The sequence below is a fragment of the Penaeus chinensis genome, chromosome 20 (assembly GCF_019202785.1).
Source record: "Penaeus chinensis breed Huanghai No. 1 chromosome 20, ASM1920278v2, whole genome shotgun sequence".
Lineage (NCBI taxonomy): Eukaryota > Metazoa > Arthropoda > Malacostraca > Decapoda > Penaeidae > Penaeus > Penaeus chinensis.
Genome location: NC_061838.1, coordinates 10710661 through 10725660, shown reverse-complemented (window position 1 = coordinate 10725660; position 15000 = coordinate 10710661). Strand labels below are relative to the sequence as shown.

Below are 15000 nucleotides of genomic sequence, written 5' to 3'. Positions count from 1 at the left end.
TGTACAGAACACTGCCGGGTCAAGTTTCCTAGGGAGGGTCAGAATGGGTAATGGGGGGGGGGGGGGGGCGCACCGGAGGCTAGAGGCCATATGTTAGAGCACTGGTGATAGGTGATTTTTCTTTGAGGCATTTTCCGACCACATCAATTGTGATTTATACTGTACCATGACATCATTAGCAAAAAGAAGGGTATATTTATACATATCAAAGGTACATACAATTTTAGACTGTACCATGACATCATTAGCAAAAAGAAGGGTATATTTATACATATCAAAGGTACATACAATTTTAGTTGATATTAGTACCAAGTTTAGCATATTCTTATTTGTGTGTGTGTGTGTGTGTGTGTGTGTGTGTGTGTGTGTGTGTGTGTGTGTGTGTGTGTGTGTGTGTGTGTGTGTGTGTGTGTGTGTGTGTGTGTGTGTGTGTGTGTGTGTGTGTGTGTGTGTGTGTGTGTGTGTCTGTCTGTACTTCTGTAACTTCTGTTTTGTAGTGAAAGGTGTCAAATGTATTCTAAAAGCAAGTAGATTTTCCGTATTTCAAGATAGATGCATGTCAGATGTTACATTACTGGAAGAAAAAAATTATATAGCTATATTAAAAAAATGTGTACCATCTAAACCACAGAAATACAAAGCGATATATAATCATAAAATAATAAAACCGAATTAAAACGGAGTCATACTAACAAAAATGCATTCTTGTGGAATAAAAGCGTCAGGGGGCCATACTAAGAAAAAGATAAGCACTAGAATATATTTATATGAGAAATAAAATTGCTGCAATATTACTAAAAGATGAAATAAAGATTGAACTTGCATCACTCTATTTGCAAGCGTACCTTGATCTTATATTGATAAAATGCTGTAGAGATAAGATACGATTAAAGCATGCAATAAAATAAAATACCTATAGTAAGATTTGATAATTATAACTGTTTACCGGCCAATATATTATATGATGAGTGGGTAATATCAGCTACCTATAGTAAGATTTGATAATTATAACTGTTTACCGGCCAATAGATTATATGATGAGTGGGTAATATCAGCTACCTATAGTAAGATTTGATAATTATAACTGTTTACCGGCCAATAGATTATATGATGAGTGGGTAATATCAGCTAATTGTTACTTTCCCCTTGAATACACTCATTGTCCAGAAATGAATAGGCTACAAACATGAAACGCACTTAAAAAATGAATTGTATCTCAATGACAAAGGACAGGTAATGAAACATCGGATTTTAATATATGATGGATACAGCGGATCAATGATAACCGAGCAATCACTCAGGGGCTGTGCGTCGCTTGTGAATTGCCTCCAGGCGTGTCGCTTGGCATTTGGCAGATGGGCGTTTTTGTCTCAGAAATGATTACTTTATTGAGACTTTGGGATATTGTTGAGGATCAGCTTCACCAAACCTACAGTTTTCCATTGATCATAGCTAATTAAGTTCTCTTCTGGAGAAATTTACAGCAATATGTACATTTTCGAGCTCTATGTATGAATGACAGAATCTCAGTCGTATAATAATTAGTGTCGTAGCGAAGTGCGATAAATATTTTTAGTGTGTCACCAGATTGCAGAGGGTTAGATCCGCTACTCTAGCTGAAAACACTCCTTCATACTAATAAAATAGGAATATGAGACAATAAAAAAATCAATGGAAAAGAGAGAATAACAATGATAACCCCATATAGGACACCAAATGACTAATAGACAATGTAATGAATAAATGATAACCGAATATTGGATACACTTTAGTCCTTTCCCCTTGTCCTCATGTTGTTGGTACAAGCGACCTCCCGAGCCAACACAGAGACGCTGGATCACAGATAAGAGACTGGAGATCGTCTCTTGTTCTTCCTATTTTCGATATTCTGTTAATATGGCCCCACGTCACGGCTCACTGCCATGGTCGACGGTGAGGTTGTGTCTTGTGCTCTGTGCTTGCGGAGTGGCGTTGGCGAATACTGTGCCCAAGAGGAGTAACTTCGGCTCGGATGGAGGAGGAGGAGGAGAAGGAATGGGAAGGGGAGGAGAAAGAGGTGGACGAGGAACAGAAATGGAAGGGAGAGCGGCAGGAGGAGGAGGAGGAGGAGGAGGGAGCCCCAAGGGAAGGAGTTCCGTCGTCAAGCTGATAGAGGAACCCGACTGCAAGGAGGACATCGAGAGGATCTGCAGGGACAACTTGAGGAACAACTTCGCCGTCCTGGAGTGTCTGCAGAATGAGAGGGTCGGTATCTCGCTTCGTATTTGAGGGCGAGGGAGTTGTTCGAGGGTGAATGAGGGCTTTTAAAGTCTAATGGGGTTACGTTAGGATGAAAGAAGGCATGCAGAGGTAAATTAGGGTGTGCAAAGGTGATTGAAGCTATGTAATGGTAAATGAGAGTGGAGGTGGAGGTGGAGGCAAGGATAGATAAGGGTGAAGAAGGAAGGGCTTGGTTTGATAAGGAAACAATGAAAGATTTTTTTTACTATGATATAACAGAAGTTGCTTGTGTGTGCCTGACTGTTTTAGGTTCATAATCTTTGGTAGTCATTACTGATCATAATTGATCTAATCCGTCCATGTACCTGGAGCCTAACTTAGGTTTGCAAATAATATCGTCTTGGCTGATACTGAGGTCATGTAGTGAATGATAGATTTCATATATTACTGATTTTTACTAGTAAACACATTTTCCATGGTGTTTTATTTATTTTATTTATTTATTATTATTTTATTTATTCGTATTATCAGTTTTCTTTGATAATGAGAGTGTAGCCTAAGCTCACATAATTAAAACCATGATGTTCATATTTGTTGACATCATAATGAAGATACTTCTTCAGCATGTTAGAGCCTTCTAAAATATATAATTTATAATATTTTAAAAGTAGAGAAATTGGACAGACAGACAGACACAGACAGACAGACACAGACAGACAGACAGAGACAGACAGAGACAGACAGACAGACAGACAGACAGACAGACAGACAGACAGACAGACAGACAGACACACAGACAGACAGACACACAGACACACAGACACACAGACACACAGACACACACACACACACACACACACACACACACACACACACACACACACACACACACACACACACACACACACACACACACACACACACACGCGCACGCAGACAGACACTGACAGACACACGCAGACAGACACTGACACACAGACAGACACAGACACACAGACAGACACAGACACACAGACAGACACAGACACACAGACAGACACAGACACACACACACACACACATACAGACACACACACATACAGACACACACATACAGACACACACACATACAGACACACACACATACAGACGCACACACATACAGACACACACACACAGACACACACACACACACACACACACACACACACACACACACACACACACACACACACACACACACACACACACACACACACACACACACACACACACACACACAGACACACACACACACACACAGACACACACACACACACAGACACACACACACACACACAGACACACACACACACACACACACACACACACACACACACACACACACACACACACACACACACACACACACACACACACACACACACAGACACACAGACACACACACACACACACACACAGACACACACACACACACACACACACACACACACACACACACACACACACACACACACACACACACACACACACACACACACACACACGCACACACACACACACTGTAGACTCCTAGTACTTTATGGTTGTTAAATTAGTGTTTTTTTCATAATAATTGGATAGTTCTATAAGAAATGGGTGCATTATTGTTATCATGAGAAGGGGGCATGCCAAGACAAGCAAAACAAGTGTAATTGTTCAGTATGCTAGAAATGGTAAGATGGAACCATTGTATTGTACATGCTAACATGTAGATGACTAGCCTCAGGTAATAAAGAAACATGAGGTATTTAGTACATTGCTTCTTTACTTGCTTGTTCTACAAAATATAATAGATTATGTAACAATAGATTTTAAGTCTTCCTTATATATCTATCAACAAATGATTGCCCTTATGCCCAGGTCTACCAGGAAAATATGTTTACTGATAAATTATCTTGGAAATCTAGTGTATTTGTTTCATTTACAGCAATAGCCAATAACCTGTTGACTTGTAAACCTAGATCAGGCTCCAGAGTGCACAGATACAGTATTGAAGCCTATGATTTTTATTTTAGCTGTCAGTTTTCCCAAACTGTTGGTACCAAGTTTGTCACTACATTTGGATTCCAGTTTTGCTTTTGTTGAATTCTTGTACCTTTCTGAATTGTCAACTTTATTTCATTATATTCCTTGTGTAGTTTGACTGCCAAAAGGTGAGACTAGGTTTTCATGATTTTCAAACAGCTCAGAACTGTGAACCCTCAAGCTCGTTCATTCCATGATCACAAGAAATGTCTTCTTATTATTTTTATTTTTTAAAGGAAATATAGGCCTTTGATATTTCAAGTCCACTGGGACGGCTGATGGGGCGTTCTCCCCGCCTGGGTGGGGCCGGCCGCATTGGGGTCCGTATTGGACGGGGTCGGTCGGTGGGGGGGGGCGGGGCTGGAGGAAGGGGGGTGGATTTTCGTATGGGTGTGGATTTTTGCTCGCTAGTGGGGTTGTCGGGAGGTAAGCGGTAGGGCAGGGGGTTAGTGAGATTGGGGGCCCGAGCGCTGCGTAGGGATTGTTGGTGACCCGTGGCTCGCGCGGTTAGCGATCTGTTAATTTGAAGCGGGGGCTTTGCTCAGTTGGCGGTGCGGGGTTTTCCACTCGACGCCCACTGGGGTCGTTGTGCGCTTACTGGTAGTCAGGGGGGTGGGGGGGGGTCGTGATGGGCGCTGCTCCATATGTTGAGGGAGGTAGTCCAGTGGGTCTGGGTGTTCCTGCGAGCCGGCGAGAGTCCTTTTTGGAGGTGGTGTGGGTCTGTCTATGGCGTGGGAGGGAGTGCCGTGGGCGGGGGCCCCCCGGGGGCGGGCGCTGGTGGTGGTGCCGATGGTCGGCGGGACTGGCGTGGGGGGGGGGTGATGGGGGCGTGTGGGACCTTCGCGTGGCTTCAATTGGGAGTGTGTTTTTGTAAGCTGGAGAGGGGGAGTGGTGCAGCGTTGTTGGGGCGTAGTTGCGGGGGTGGCGGGCTTATTTTTGTCGGGGTGGGCGGGTGCCAGGAAGGGGCTGGTTGGCTGGACGGCACCCGGACGGAGCGGGTGCCTTAGAGGCGAATGTAGTGCTTGTGTGGATGGATGGCGGGGTGAAGCGGGGGTCTCGTTATTGGATAGTGGTGTTAGGTGGAGGTTTTGGGGTTTGAGGTTGGGGTAAGGGTGCGTAGGGAGGCGCTGTCTTGGTTAGATCTAAGGGGTCATTCGCGATGGGATGGTGGGTCTGTGGTGGGTATGCTTCAGGGTGCGGTGGTGGGGTATGGGGGGGCAGGGGGATGTGGCTCTCTCTGATGGGTGTGGGGAGGTCAGTTCACGGGTACCTGCGGTGGTACTGTGTGGGGTGAGAATGGATGATCGAGTGTGATGTGGTGTGGGTAATAGTGTGAGGGTGTTGTTATGTGGGGGTTGCCCATCCCGTGGTAGTATGTTTGGGATGTTTCAAGTGATTGAGGGCCGCTTGTTGGTAACGGGGGGGCTGGTGAGGGTGGGGTAGGGGATTGTTGTTGTTGCTTTGGGGCAGGGTATTTAAACGTTTGGTGCGGGCGTGTTGCTGGGTCCTGGCATGGGGCGTTGGGGGGTGGGGAGGTGGGATTCGTTGTAGCTCGTGTTAGGTAGTTGGGCGAGGGGTATTGGGTAGTAATTGCCCCCACCCAGGGTAGGGGGTGGGCCGTACAGGTTCCGAGGGGCTGCGGCGTTCTTTGGTGGTTTTTGGTGGTGGTGGCACTGGGTGGGTGGCTGTGGGCGTGGGTGGGCGTACTGGTTGGCGGATCGCGGCTGTCCGGGGCGAGGTTTTTCGGGTCGGTGGGGCTGGGGGACGGCGGGGAAGTGGGTGGCGGGTTTTGGGGTCGGTAGTTGGTTTGGGGAAGGCAGGGCCAAGGCCGCTGGGGGCTCCGTGTGGTTTGGGTATGTGATTGTTGGGACGAGGTTTGTTGGTTAACTGAATGGCCGCCAGCGGCCTTTGGGCTCTGGGCTGCGCAGTCTGGCGTTGGTTATTGTCAGGTGTTGCGGGGCATTGTGCGGGTTGTAGGTGATTGATTGTTTCGATGACGATGGTGGCTGACTGGGGCAGATGGTGTTGCGGGTGTGTTGGGGGTGGCAAGTTTTTGATCGCGGTATTGTCCCCCTTTCGATGTCGGGGCTGGGCGGTCATGGGGTGTTGGTATGGGATTCTTGTCGTTGGAGTCCATTTTGGGGGGGGATTTTGCGCAATGAGCTGGTCAGTGCAGTAGGGGGTGGTTTTTGGGCGCGCGAGTCGGGCTCAGCCGGGTGTGAGCTGCCTTGATCCTGGGGGTGCCGTGCGGCGGGTGTGCAGCCTTGGTGTGCTGTCGCTGATGGTGGGCTACGGTTTGGGGTGAGGGGTGGGTGGTTTGAAGGGGGTGTGTGGTCTGTATGGAGCTGTTTGTCTGGTAGGGTGTGGCGAGGGGTTGTATTGGTTCGCGCCGGGGGGTGTTGGGTGGGGGATGGTGCTCGTCCCATTGAGTGGAGGCGGTCGGGGTTGTTTGATAGTTGGGTGGGAGGGGTGCCGTTGGTCTGTACGGTTGGTGGGTGTGGCGAGTTTGGGAGCCCGGGTTTTGGAGGCGAGGCTGGGTTTAGCATTTTGTGTTGTGTCATATGCTTGGTGTTGGGTTTGTGGGGGGTTTGGAGGGGCCCGTGGTTCGGTTGGTCACCCGGGTGGGCTGTCCGTTGTGGGGGCAGCCTCGGGTGCTTTTGGTGGCGGTGTTGTGTCGCGGTTTTTGGCGGGGTGAACGGAGGGGACCCCCCCAGTGAATGTTTTTGGGGGTTATTTTGGGGTGGCGTTGGAGCATGCTTTAAGGGGAGGTTTTGGGGATTTAGTTCTGGGTGGGAGGGTGCGTGGCGGGTTGAGTGGGATGGGGGTTAGTTTGGAGGTACTTCGCTGTTTGTGTATAATGATGTTCCGACGGTGGGGTTGGAGGGGTCGCCGGTTTGTGTGGGGTAGGGGCGGTGTAGTGGGCGGAGTGGGCAGTTATTTGGGGGTTGCGTGCGATGTTGTGGGTGGGGCGGGGTAGGGCGTGGGAGGTGGAAACGGGGTACTGTTGGGCGGCCTGGTTGAGTCGATGTGGGGGTAGGGGCGGGTCGTACGTTAGTTCTGAGCCCGGCAGGGTGGGTGGGATCTAGGGGGGGCGCTGGATGGGTGGGGGTGGGATTGTGCGGTGTGATTGAGCTTGGGGGCTGGGTGATTTGTATTGTGTCTAAGGGGGGGGGATTTGTCTAGGGCGCTGTGGTGTATTGTGTTAGTGCGTGATCGCTGCGTGGCGGTTGGAAGGTTGAGGGGGGGCGTGGGAGAGGTGGGGATGGATGAGATTGTTGTGTGATGGTTCGCGTTGGTGGTGTGGGTTTGTTGGGGCTTTGCCCGGGCAGAATGGCGTGCCGGTACTTGTGTTGAGTGGTCGTGGGAGGACGTTGGGCTCGTGAATATGGTGTCATGATGCTCCAGAGCGGGAACCCGCCGGGAATGGTGGGGTAGTCTTGGGGTGCTCTTGCGCGCCCCACCCCCTGGATAGGTTGGTCGTGCGTGTGTTAGGATTCCCGGTATGTGGACGGCTGAGCGGCTCAATGGAGCTATTTGTACTGTCGACGCGTTGGTTTGGAGAGGGGCGTTGGCGTAGATTGTCCTGGTCCCCCGGACATGCCGGGAGGGTATATCAGATTTGTTGTTGTGGGTAGTTGACGTTGGGGCAGCTTATTATGGAAGTATTGCCCGGCGGATTGATGATTTGTGAGAGTTTTAAGTTTTTTTTTTTCTTTTTTTTTTTTACGGGATGATGACCGTCGTTGGAGTTCAGCGCGCCCGTCCCGCGATTGGGTCCAGTGGTGTTTTGAGGGCTCGGGCGCTGTCTCTTGTTTTTGATGTATTGGGGACCCGATGGGGTTGGGTGGCTGGATTGCTGTTAGAGGATCTTTTCGGAGGTGTGTGATGTGGGTGTCTAGGGCCTGGGCATGATTTCTTGGATGGGATTGGTCGCTGGGTTATCCTTCGCGTCCGATGGGTGGGTGCAGCCACTGGCGAGGCGCAGGACCCCCCCCTCCAGCAACAGTGATCTGCATTGGGGGTTGACATTTGGGACAGGTTTACTTGTGGAGGGGAGTGTTGTTGATCTGTTACTATTGTGGTGGATGTGGGGGGTCTGTGGTGTTGTGAAGGGATTGGTCCTGGGCTTTCTTGGGTATCAGGAGGCCCCATTGATGGGGAGTGGTCCGAGGGAAGTTTGACTGCTCTGGTTGCTAGTGTATTTGGGCCACGCGGGGGTGTTTCGGTTAGTCTCTCCGGAGATTGGAGGCCATCTTGGTGTGGTAGCGGGCTAGAAGTGTGGGGAGTAGGGATGGGTGGGGGGTGCTTGTGTGCACTGGTTATGCGTATTGGGAGTGCTGCGTTGTGGACGCGGGCGGGCGTTGGTTCGTCCCTCGAAAGTGGTGATACTGGATGGTTGGTATGTTGAGACATGGTCTCGTTGGCGTGGAGGGGTTGATGATTCGAGATGGAGGTTGATGACGTGTAGTGGGGGGTGGGTTCGGGTAATTTGGTTGTGTGGATTGTGGGGTATGGTGCTGGTGGCTGGTGTTATTTTATGGCTGGTTGTCGGCGCCCCTGGTAGGTGTGGCTGGTGGTAGTTTTGTGGTTTGGCGTGCGACGCATGGTAAATCGTAGTTTAATTGTTGTTGCAGGGAGGGTGTTTGAGTTGGGGGTTGCAGAGTGGGTAGGTGGCAGGGGGGTTATTGTGGGCGGCGATGTTCGGGTGTCGTGTAGAGGTTTGTAGTGGTGGTGCGACTTGTGGTATTGTATGCTTGGGGCTGTGTGGTAGGTGCCTATTGTCGGGAGCTGGTTGTGATGGTGCAGTGTTTGATTCTAGGGTTGGTTTGTGCGAGGGATTGGAGTTGTGCTGGCGCTCGGCAGTCCTTGGTGGTTGGGGATGGATTTGGCGACGGTGCGCTTGTGGCGTTAGATTGTTTGATTGGTGAGGCTAGTGGGATTTTGGCTTTATTGGGATGGCATGTCAAGTACGGCTGGGGTGGTGTTAGCTTCAGATGATGGGTGAGTGGGGTTGTGGACGGGCGCTTGGGGGGTGGATTGTTGAATTTGTGTCAGATAGTTGGGGTTTTGAAATTTGGGATGTGATTGAGTGATTTTTTGTGCTTTTAGTAGGATTGTTTGTATGTGCGTCTCTACCCTTGCGTTGGAGGAGTTGGTATGTAGAATGGATTGGCCTATTGCTGCGGTCTTATGATGGTATTTTGGGCGATGGTCGGAATTTTGATGGGTTACTTGTGTCCGGTTATGCTTGTAGTGGGCGAGTTCGGTCGCGAGGCTGTGATGTGGAAGGGGGTGATGGGTGAGGGCATTTGTAATGTCATGCGGGGGCGGCGGGGGGATTGTTGTGCTCGTCCTTCGGGGGCGGTCGTGCGTGTACGCGTGATGGGCGTTTGGTGAGTGGGTCGCGGGGGTGTCGGGTGCGCCTGGCGGCCGGATTAGTGCTGTATTGGGGTGGGAGGTGTAGCTGAGCGGTTGGTGGGTGACTTTTCTGGGGATGGGGGGCGTGGTTCATGGTTGGTTGGGATTGGGAACAATGTTTCGAGTGTAATGGTACGTGTTGTTGTGTTAACGTTTAAGGTTGTTGTGAGGCCTGGAGTTGAAGTCGAGAGGAGCGTAGTTATGATATGTAGCTGCATTGGTGCGGGGTTCTTGGGAATCTTGCAAGTTATGTGATTTTCTGGGGTTGTGTTGCTGGTAGGCAAGGGCGGGCGGCCGGCCGTCTTGTCAACGTTAGAGGGGACTGAAGCTGCCGGGAGTGGGTGGAAGTTGCTGGGGTTTTGATGGAGATTGGCTGCGGTGGATGTGGCGGTTGAGGGATGGGGATTGTCCGGTGGTGTGGTTGTAGGGGTAGGAAGTGGCCTTCGTGCATACGGCTTGTCCATGGCGTTGATGATGGTGGATGGGCACGGTTAGGAACGGTTTGAGGGGTGGGTTTTGGCAGAGTCTTAACATTGGGAGCCGACCAGTGGGGATGCAGATTATGTAAGATTGTGATTGGGATTGTTGGCCCGCGGCGAGCAAGGGGGTTAGTCGCTTTGAGTAGATTTGGAGAGGCCGGGCGATATGTGTGTTGATGATAGGTAGTTGTTTGTGCGTGTGGTGGGGGAGAGCTCCCGTAAGGGCGATGTGTTAGCGAGCAGGTTCACCCCTGTGGCCGTTGTGAGGCTGGGAGGTTTAGGGGATGCGGGGAGGCGCTTGGGGATGTGTCGTCGGTATTATGTGACGATGTCTAGTTGGGTATTGGAGCTTGGGCGAATGATTGTTAGATGCGTTGATTGCTTGAGTGAGTTGATTTGTTGTGGGTGGCGCCGGATTTCTGTTGGTGCTAGGTGGTGGTCTGATGGCCGGTTTCGTTTGTCAGCTGGGCGGATTGGGGGGGTGGGTTGGTTTGTACTTGTATGTTGGGGCGACGGATGTATTTTGAGTGTGGATGATCAGGATGTGGGATATGCTCCGGACCGATATTGTTTTGTTAACCGCTTCTGTCGAGCTCTAGTGCCTGGCTCGAGGGGGGCCAGGGGGATAGCCCCCGGGTGGTCGGTAGGCGAGTAGGTAGTTCTGCGGTCTGTGGCTGTTTGGGGGCGTTCGGTTGCTTGTGTGGTTATGATTGTGGAGAATTTTGGTGGTCTCGGTCGGGTGTTTGCGGAGGCCTATTTTCTGGCTTGTGGTTGTAAGATGTTATCTATCGAATTTGATGGATCGTGGATTTGGTATGGGTTGGGTATTGGATTGTTGGGGGGGGTTGGGGAGTTGGTGGTCTTCGGGAAGTGGGCGTAGGGCGTTTGCCCGTATTGGATTGTTTAGTGTGGGGGCAAGGTTGTGGATTTGGGGCTGTTGGGTGGTGGTATTAGAGGTAGTTGATTGGTATTTGGGTGGGTGGTGATTGGGTGTATGGTGGAATGGGCAGGTCGTCGGGGGGGAGCCGGTGATTTGGCTCGTCGGTTGGCGGGTGGGGGGGATGGTGTGTTCAGCAAGTGAGTGTGTGTGACGTGTTGTGATAAAGTGGTGTGATGGCGGGGTCGAGTGATATACTGTAGTGTGTATGGGGATGGTATGTTTTATTTGTTTAATTTGGTGTGAGTTGCATCATGTATTTTGTTGGTGGGGTGTGGTTGCGGTCCCGGGGTCGGATGGGGATGGGTGTCATTGTGGTGAGTGGATGGGGTCGAGTTTATTGATTTGAGCTATGGTTGTGGGGGGGCTGGGGGAAAAGGTGACATATGCGTAGGTGCTTGATTTGGGAGGTATGGTACTGATGTGGTTGGGCGGGTTGGTGCGTTCTGGGTGGGGTGACTAGCCTGGCAGGTAACGGTGTGTTTTGGGGGATTTGCTTTAATGAGTTTGGATGGTGTAGCCGTAGGGGTTAGTTGGTTGGCTTTTTGGGGGGGGGTGGGGGGCTCCATTGTCGGCAATTTGGGTTGTTGATTATTGGTTGTGGTTGTTGTAAATGAGGGGGGTTGGATGTGTTGGAGGGTTGGGTGAGGTGTGGAGGGGGAGATGTGGCGTATTCGGGTATTGTGTTAGTTGGATGGGTTTGTTGGTGGATTTTGGGGATGTTGGGGATTGGATACGGTGTGGATTGTTGGTGGGTATTGGGTGAGAGTGTGTAGGGTTTGGTTGTTTATTAGAGTTGGGCGGGAGGAGGCAGGTAGAGGTCTGTGTGTGGAATGAAGGGTGTCATGATTGACTTCCCGTGGGTTGGCTTGGTTGGGTTGTTTGGCTGATATGGACGCTTATTCTTTCGCCTCAGTTGTGTTGGTGCTGTGGGGGAGTGGTGTGTCTTTAAGAATGAGTCATTATTCCACACAAGAAAATGTATATTTCATTGTCATAGGCCTATATGAAATACATAATGTGAAAAAAAAGAAAAAAAAATGTTTTTACAGATACCTCTTATGTTTGAGTGAAAGTGGAAAGAAATAACAAGAAACATGCAACTAAAACATGTTTAAAGCAATAAAGCATACACGTACCAAGGGGTGACTCTGATATGTAATAATGCAGTTACTGAACAAGGAATGAGGAAGAAGAAAGGAGGGTGCTTGGCAGATATATGTCAAGAGAGAGACAGAGGGAGTGGGCGAGAGACAGGGCAAGTGGGCGAGGGACAGAGGGAAGTCGGGCGAGGGGGCAGAGGGGACCTTGTGGGCGATGGGGTTGCAGAGGGAGCTGTGGGCGCAGGGGCAGAGGAGACTGTGGTAGCGAGGGGCAGAGGGATGTGTGGGCGAGGGGGCCAGAGGGAAAGTGGGCGAGGTCGGCTGATGGGATTAAGTGTTAGGTAGGCGTTAGGGGCAGAGGGAGTTCATCTTTTTTGCTTTTTTATCTGAGGGCGGAGGGGGCAGGGGAACAGTGGTGCGGAGGGCAGAGGTTTCAGAGGGAGTGGGCGAGGGGCAGAGGGAGTGGGCGAGGGGCAGAGGGAGTGGGCGAGGGGCAGAGGGAGTGGGCGAGGGGCAGAGGGAGTGGGCGAGGGGCAGAGGCGATGGTGGGCGAGGGGCAGGGCGATTTTGTGGCGAGGGGCAAGAGGAGACTTTGTGGCGAGGGGCAGAGGGAGTGGGCGAGGGGCAGAGGGAGTGGGCGAGGGGCAGAGGGATCCGCTTAGTGATGCGAGGGGCAGAGGATTTGTGGGCGAGGGGCAGTGGGAGTGGGCCGAGTGGCAGAGGTGAGAAAGGGTGGTAGGAAGGAGAGGGAGAAAGGGCAGGAGGAGGAGAGGGTGAAAGGGAGGAGGATAGGAGAGGGAGAAATGGGAGGAGGAAGGGAGGGAGATAAGGGGGAGGAAGGAGAGAAGAGAAAGGGAGGATGGAAGGAAGATGAGGAAAGGGAGAGGAGGGGAAGGAAGAGGAAGAAAGGGAGGAGGAAGGACGGAATGAGAGAAAGGTGAGGAGAAGAATGAAAGGGAGAGGAAGGAGAGGAGAAAGGGCATGAGGAAGGAGATGGAGCAAAGGGAGGGAGGAAGCAAAGGGGAGAGGAAGGAGAGGTGAGATAGGGAGGTATTGGAGGAGCGGGAGGAAGGAGAGGGAGAAAGGAGGAGGAAGGAGAGGGAGAAAGGGAGGAGGAAGGAGAGGGAGAAAGGGAGGAGGAAGGAGAGGGAGAAAGGGAGGAGGAAGGAGAGGGAGAAAGGGAGGAGGAAGGAGAGGAGAAAGGAGGAGGAAGGAGAGGAGAATTTGATCTAGGGAGGAGGAAGGCGAGGGAGAAAAGGGGAGAGGAAGGAGAGGGAAAGGGAGGAGGACGGAGAGGGAGAAAGGGAGGAGGATGGAGAGGGGGAAAGGGAGGAGGAAGGAGAGGGAGAAGAGGGAGGAAGGAGGGAGAAAGGTGAGGAGGAAGGAGAGGGAGAAAGGGAGGAGGAAGGAGAGGGAGAAAGGGAGAGGAAGGAAAAGGGTGAAAAGGGGGGAGGAAGGAGAGGGGGAAAGGGAGGAGGGAAGGAAGAGGGAGAGAAAGGAGGAGGAAGAAGAGGGGGAAAAAGGGAGGAGAAAGGAGAGCGAGAGAAAGGGAGGAGGAAGAGGGAGAAAGGGAGGAGGAAGGGAAAAGGGGAGGAGGATGGAGGGGAGAAAGGGGAGGAGGGGGTGGAAGAGGGAGAAAGGGAGGAGGAAGGAGAGGGAGAAAGGGAGGGGAGGGAGAGGGAGAAAGGGAGGGGAGGGAGAGGGAGAAAGGGAGGAGGAAGGAGAGGGAGAAAGGGAGGAGGAAGGAGAGGGGGAAAGGGAGGAGAAGGAAGAGGGAGAAAGGAGGAGGAAGGAGAAAGGGGGAAGGGAGGAGGAAGGAGAGGGAAAGGGAGGAGGAAGGAGAGGGGGGAAAGGGAGGGAATGGAGAGGGTGAAAGGGAGGGGAAGGAGAGGGGGAAGGAGGAGGCCGGAGAGGGAGAAGGGAGGGAAAGGGGAGGGAGAAAGGAGGGGAGAAAGAGGGGAAGGAGAGGGGAAGGAGGAGGAAGGAAAGGGAGGAGGTGGAGGGGGGGAGGGAAGGAGGAGGATGGAGAGGGAGAAAGGGAGGGGAGGAAAAGGGAGAAAGGGAGGAGGAGGGAGGAGAAGGGAGTGAGGATGGAAGGGAGAAAGGGAGGAGGGATGGAGAGGGAGAAAGTTGGGGGAGGAAGTGAGGGGAGAAAGGGGAGGCAAGGAGAGGAGGAAGGGAGGAGGGAAAGGGGAGGGAGAAAGGGAGGGAAGTGAGGGAGAAGGGAGGAGGAAGGGAGGAGAAAGGGAGGAGGAAGGAGAGGGAGAGAAAGGGTGGTGGGAGAGGAGAAAAAAAAAAGGGAGGGAAGGATGAGGGAGAAGGAGGAGGAAGGTGAGGGAGAAGGGAGGAGGAAGGAGATGGGGGAAAGGGAGGAGGGAAGGGGGAGGGAGAAAGGGAGGAGGGAAAGGGGAGGAGAAAGGAGGAGGATGGAGGGGAGGAAAGGGAGGGGAGGTGGAGGGGAAAGGGAAAAAAGGGAGGAGGAAGAGAGGGAGAAAGGGGGGAGGAAGGAGAGGGAGGGGAAAAGGAGAGGAAGGAGAGGGAGAGGGAGAGGAGAAGGTGAGGAGGGAGAGGAGAAGGAGAGAGAGGGAGAAGGAGAGGAGGAGAAGGATGAGAGAGGGAAAAGGAAACCTGGAGGGGAAAAGGACCGAGAGAGGGAAAGGAGATGAGAGGGCAAAGGAGAGAGAGGGAGGAGGATTTAGAGAGGGAGAAGGAGAAGGAGTTCTGATGGACGGAGGAAAGGATGAGAGGGAGAAGAGAGGAGGAGAAGGAGGGAGAGGGTGAAGAATGAGAGGGAGAG

At 51.9% G+C, this 15000-nt stretch overlaps 1 protein-coding gene across 1 annotated transcript in view; it reads left to right on the top strand.

The window, feature by feature from the left end:
* Positions 1-1807: 1807 nt before the first annotated feature.
* The window catches only part of LOC125035892 (Golgi apparatus protein 1-like), a 38001-nt gene continuing 24808 nt past the window's right edge, over positions 1808-15000 (top strand). The window contains exon 1 of the mRNA XM_047628203.1: positions 1808-2244. Within this exon, the coding sequence (XP_047484159.1) occupies positions 1897-2244 (348 nt within the window). The 5' untranslated portion in view covers positions 1808-1896. The remainder of the gene's footprint in view (positions 2245-15000) is intronic.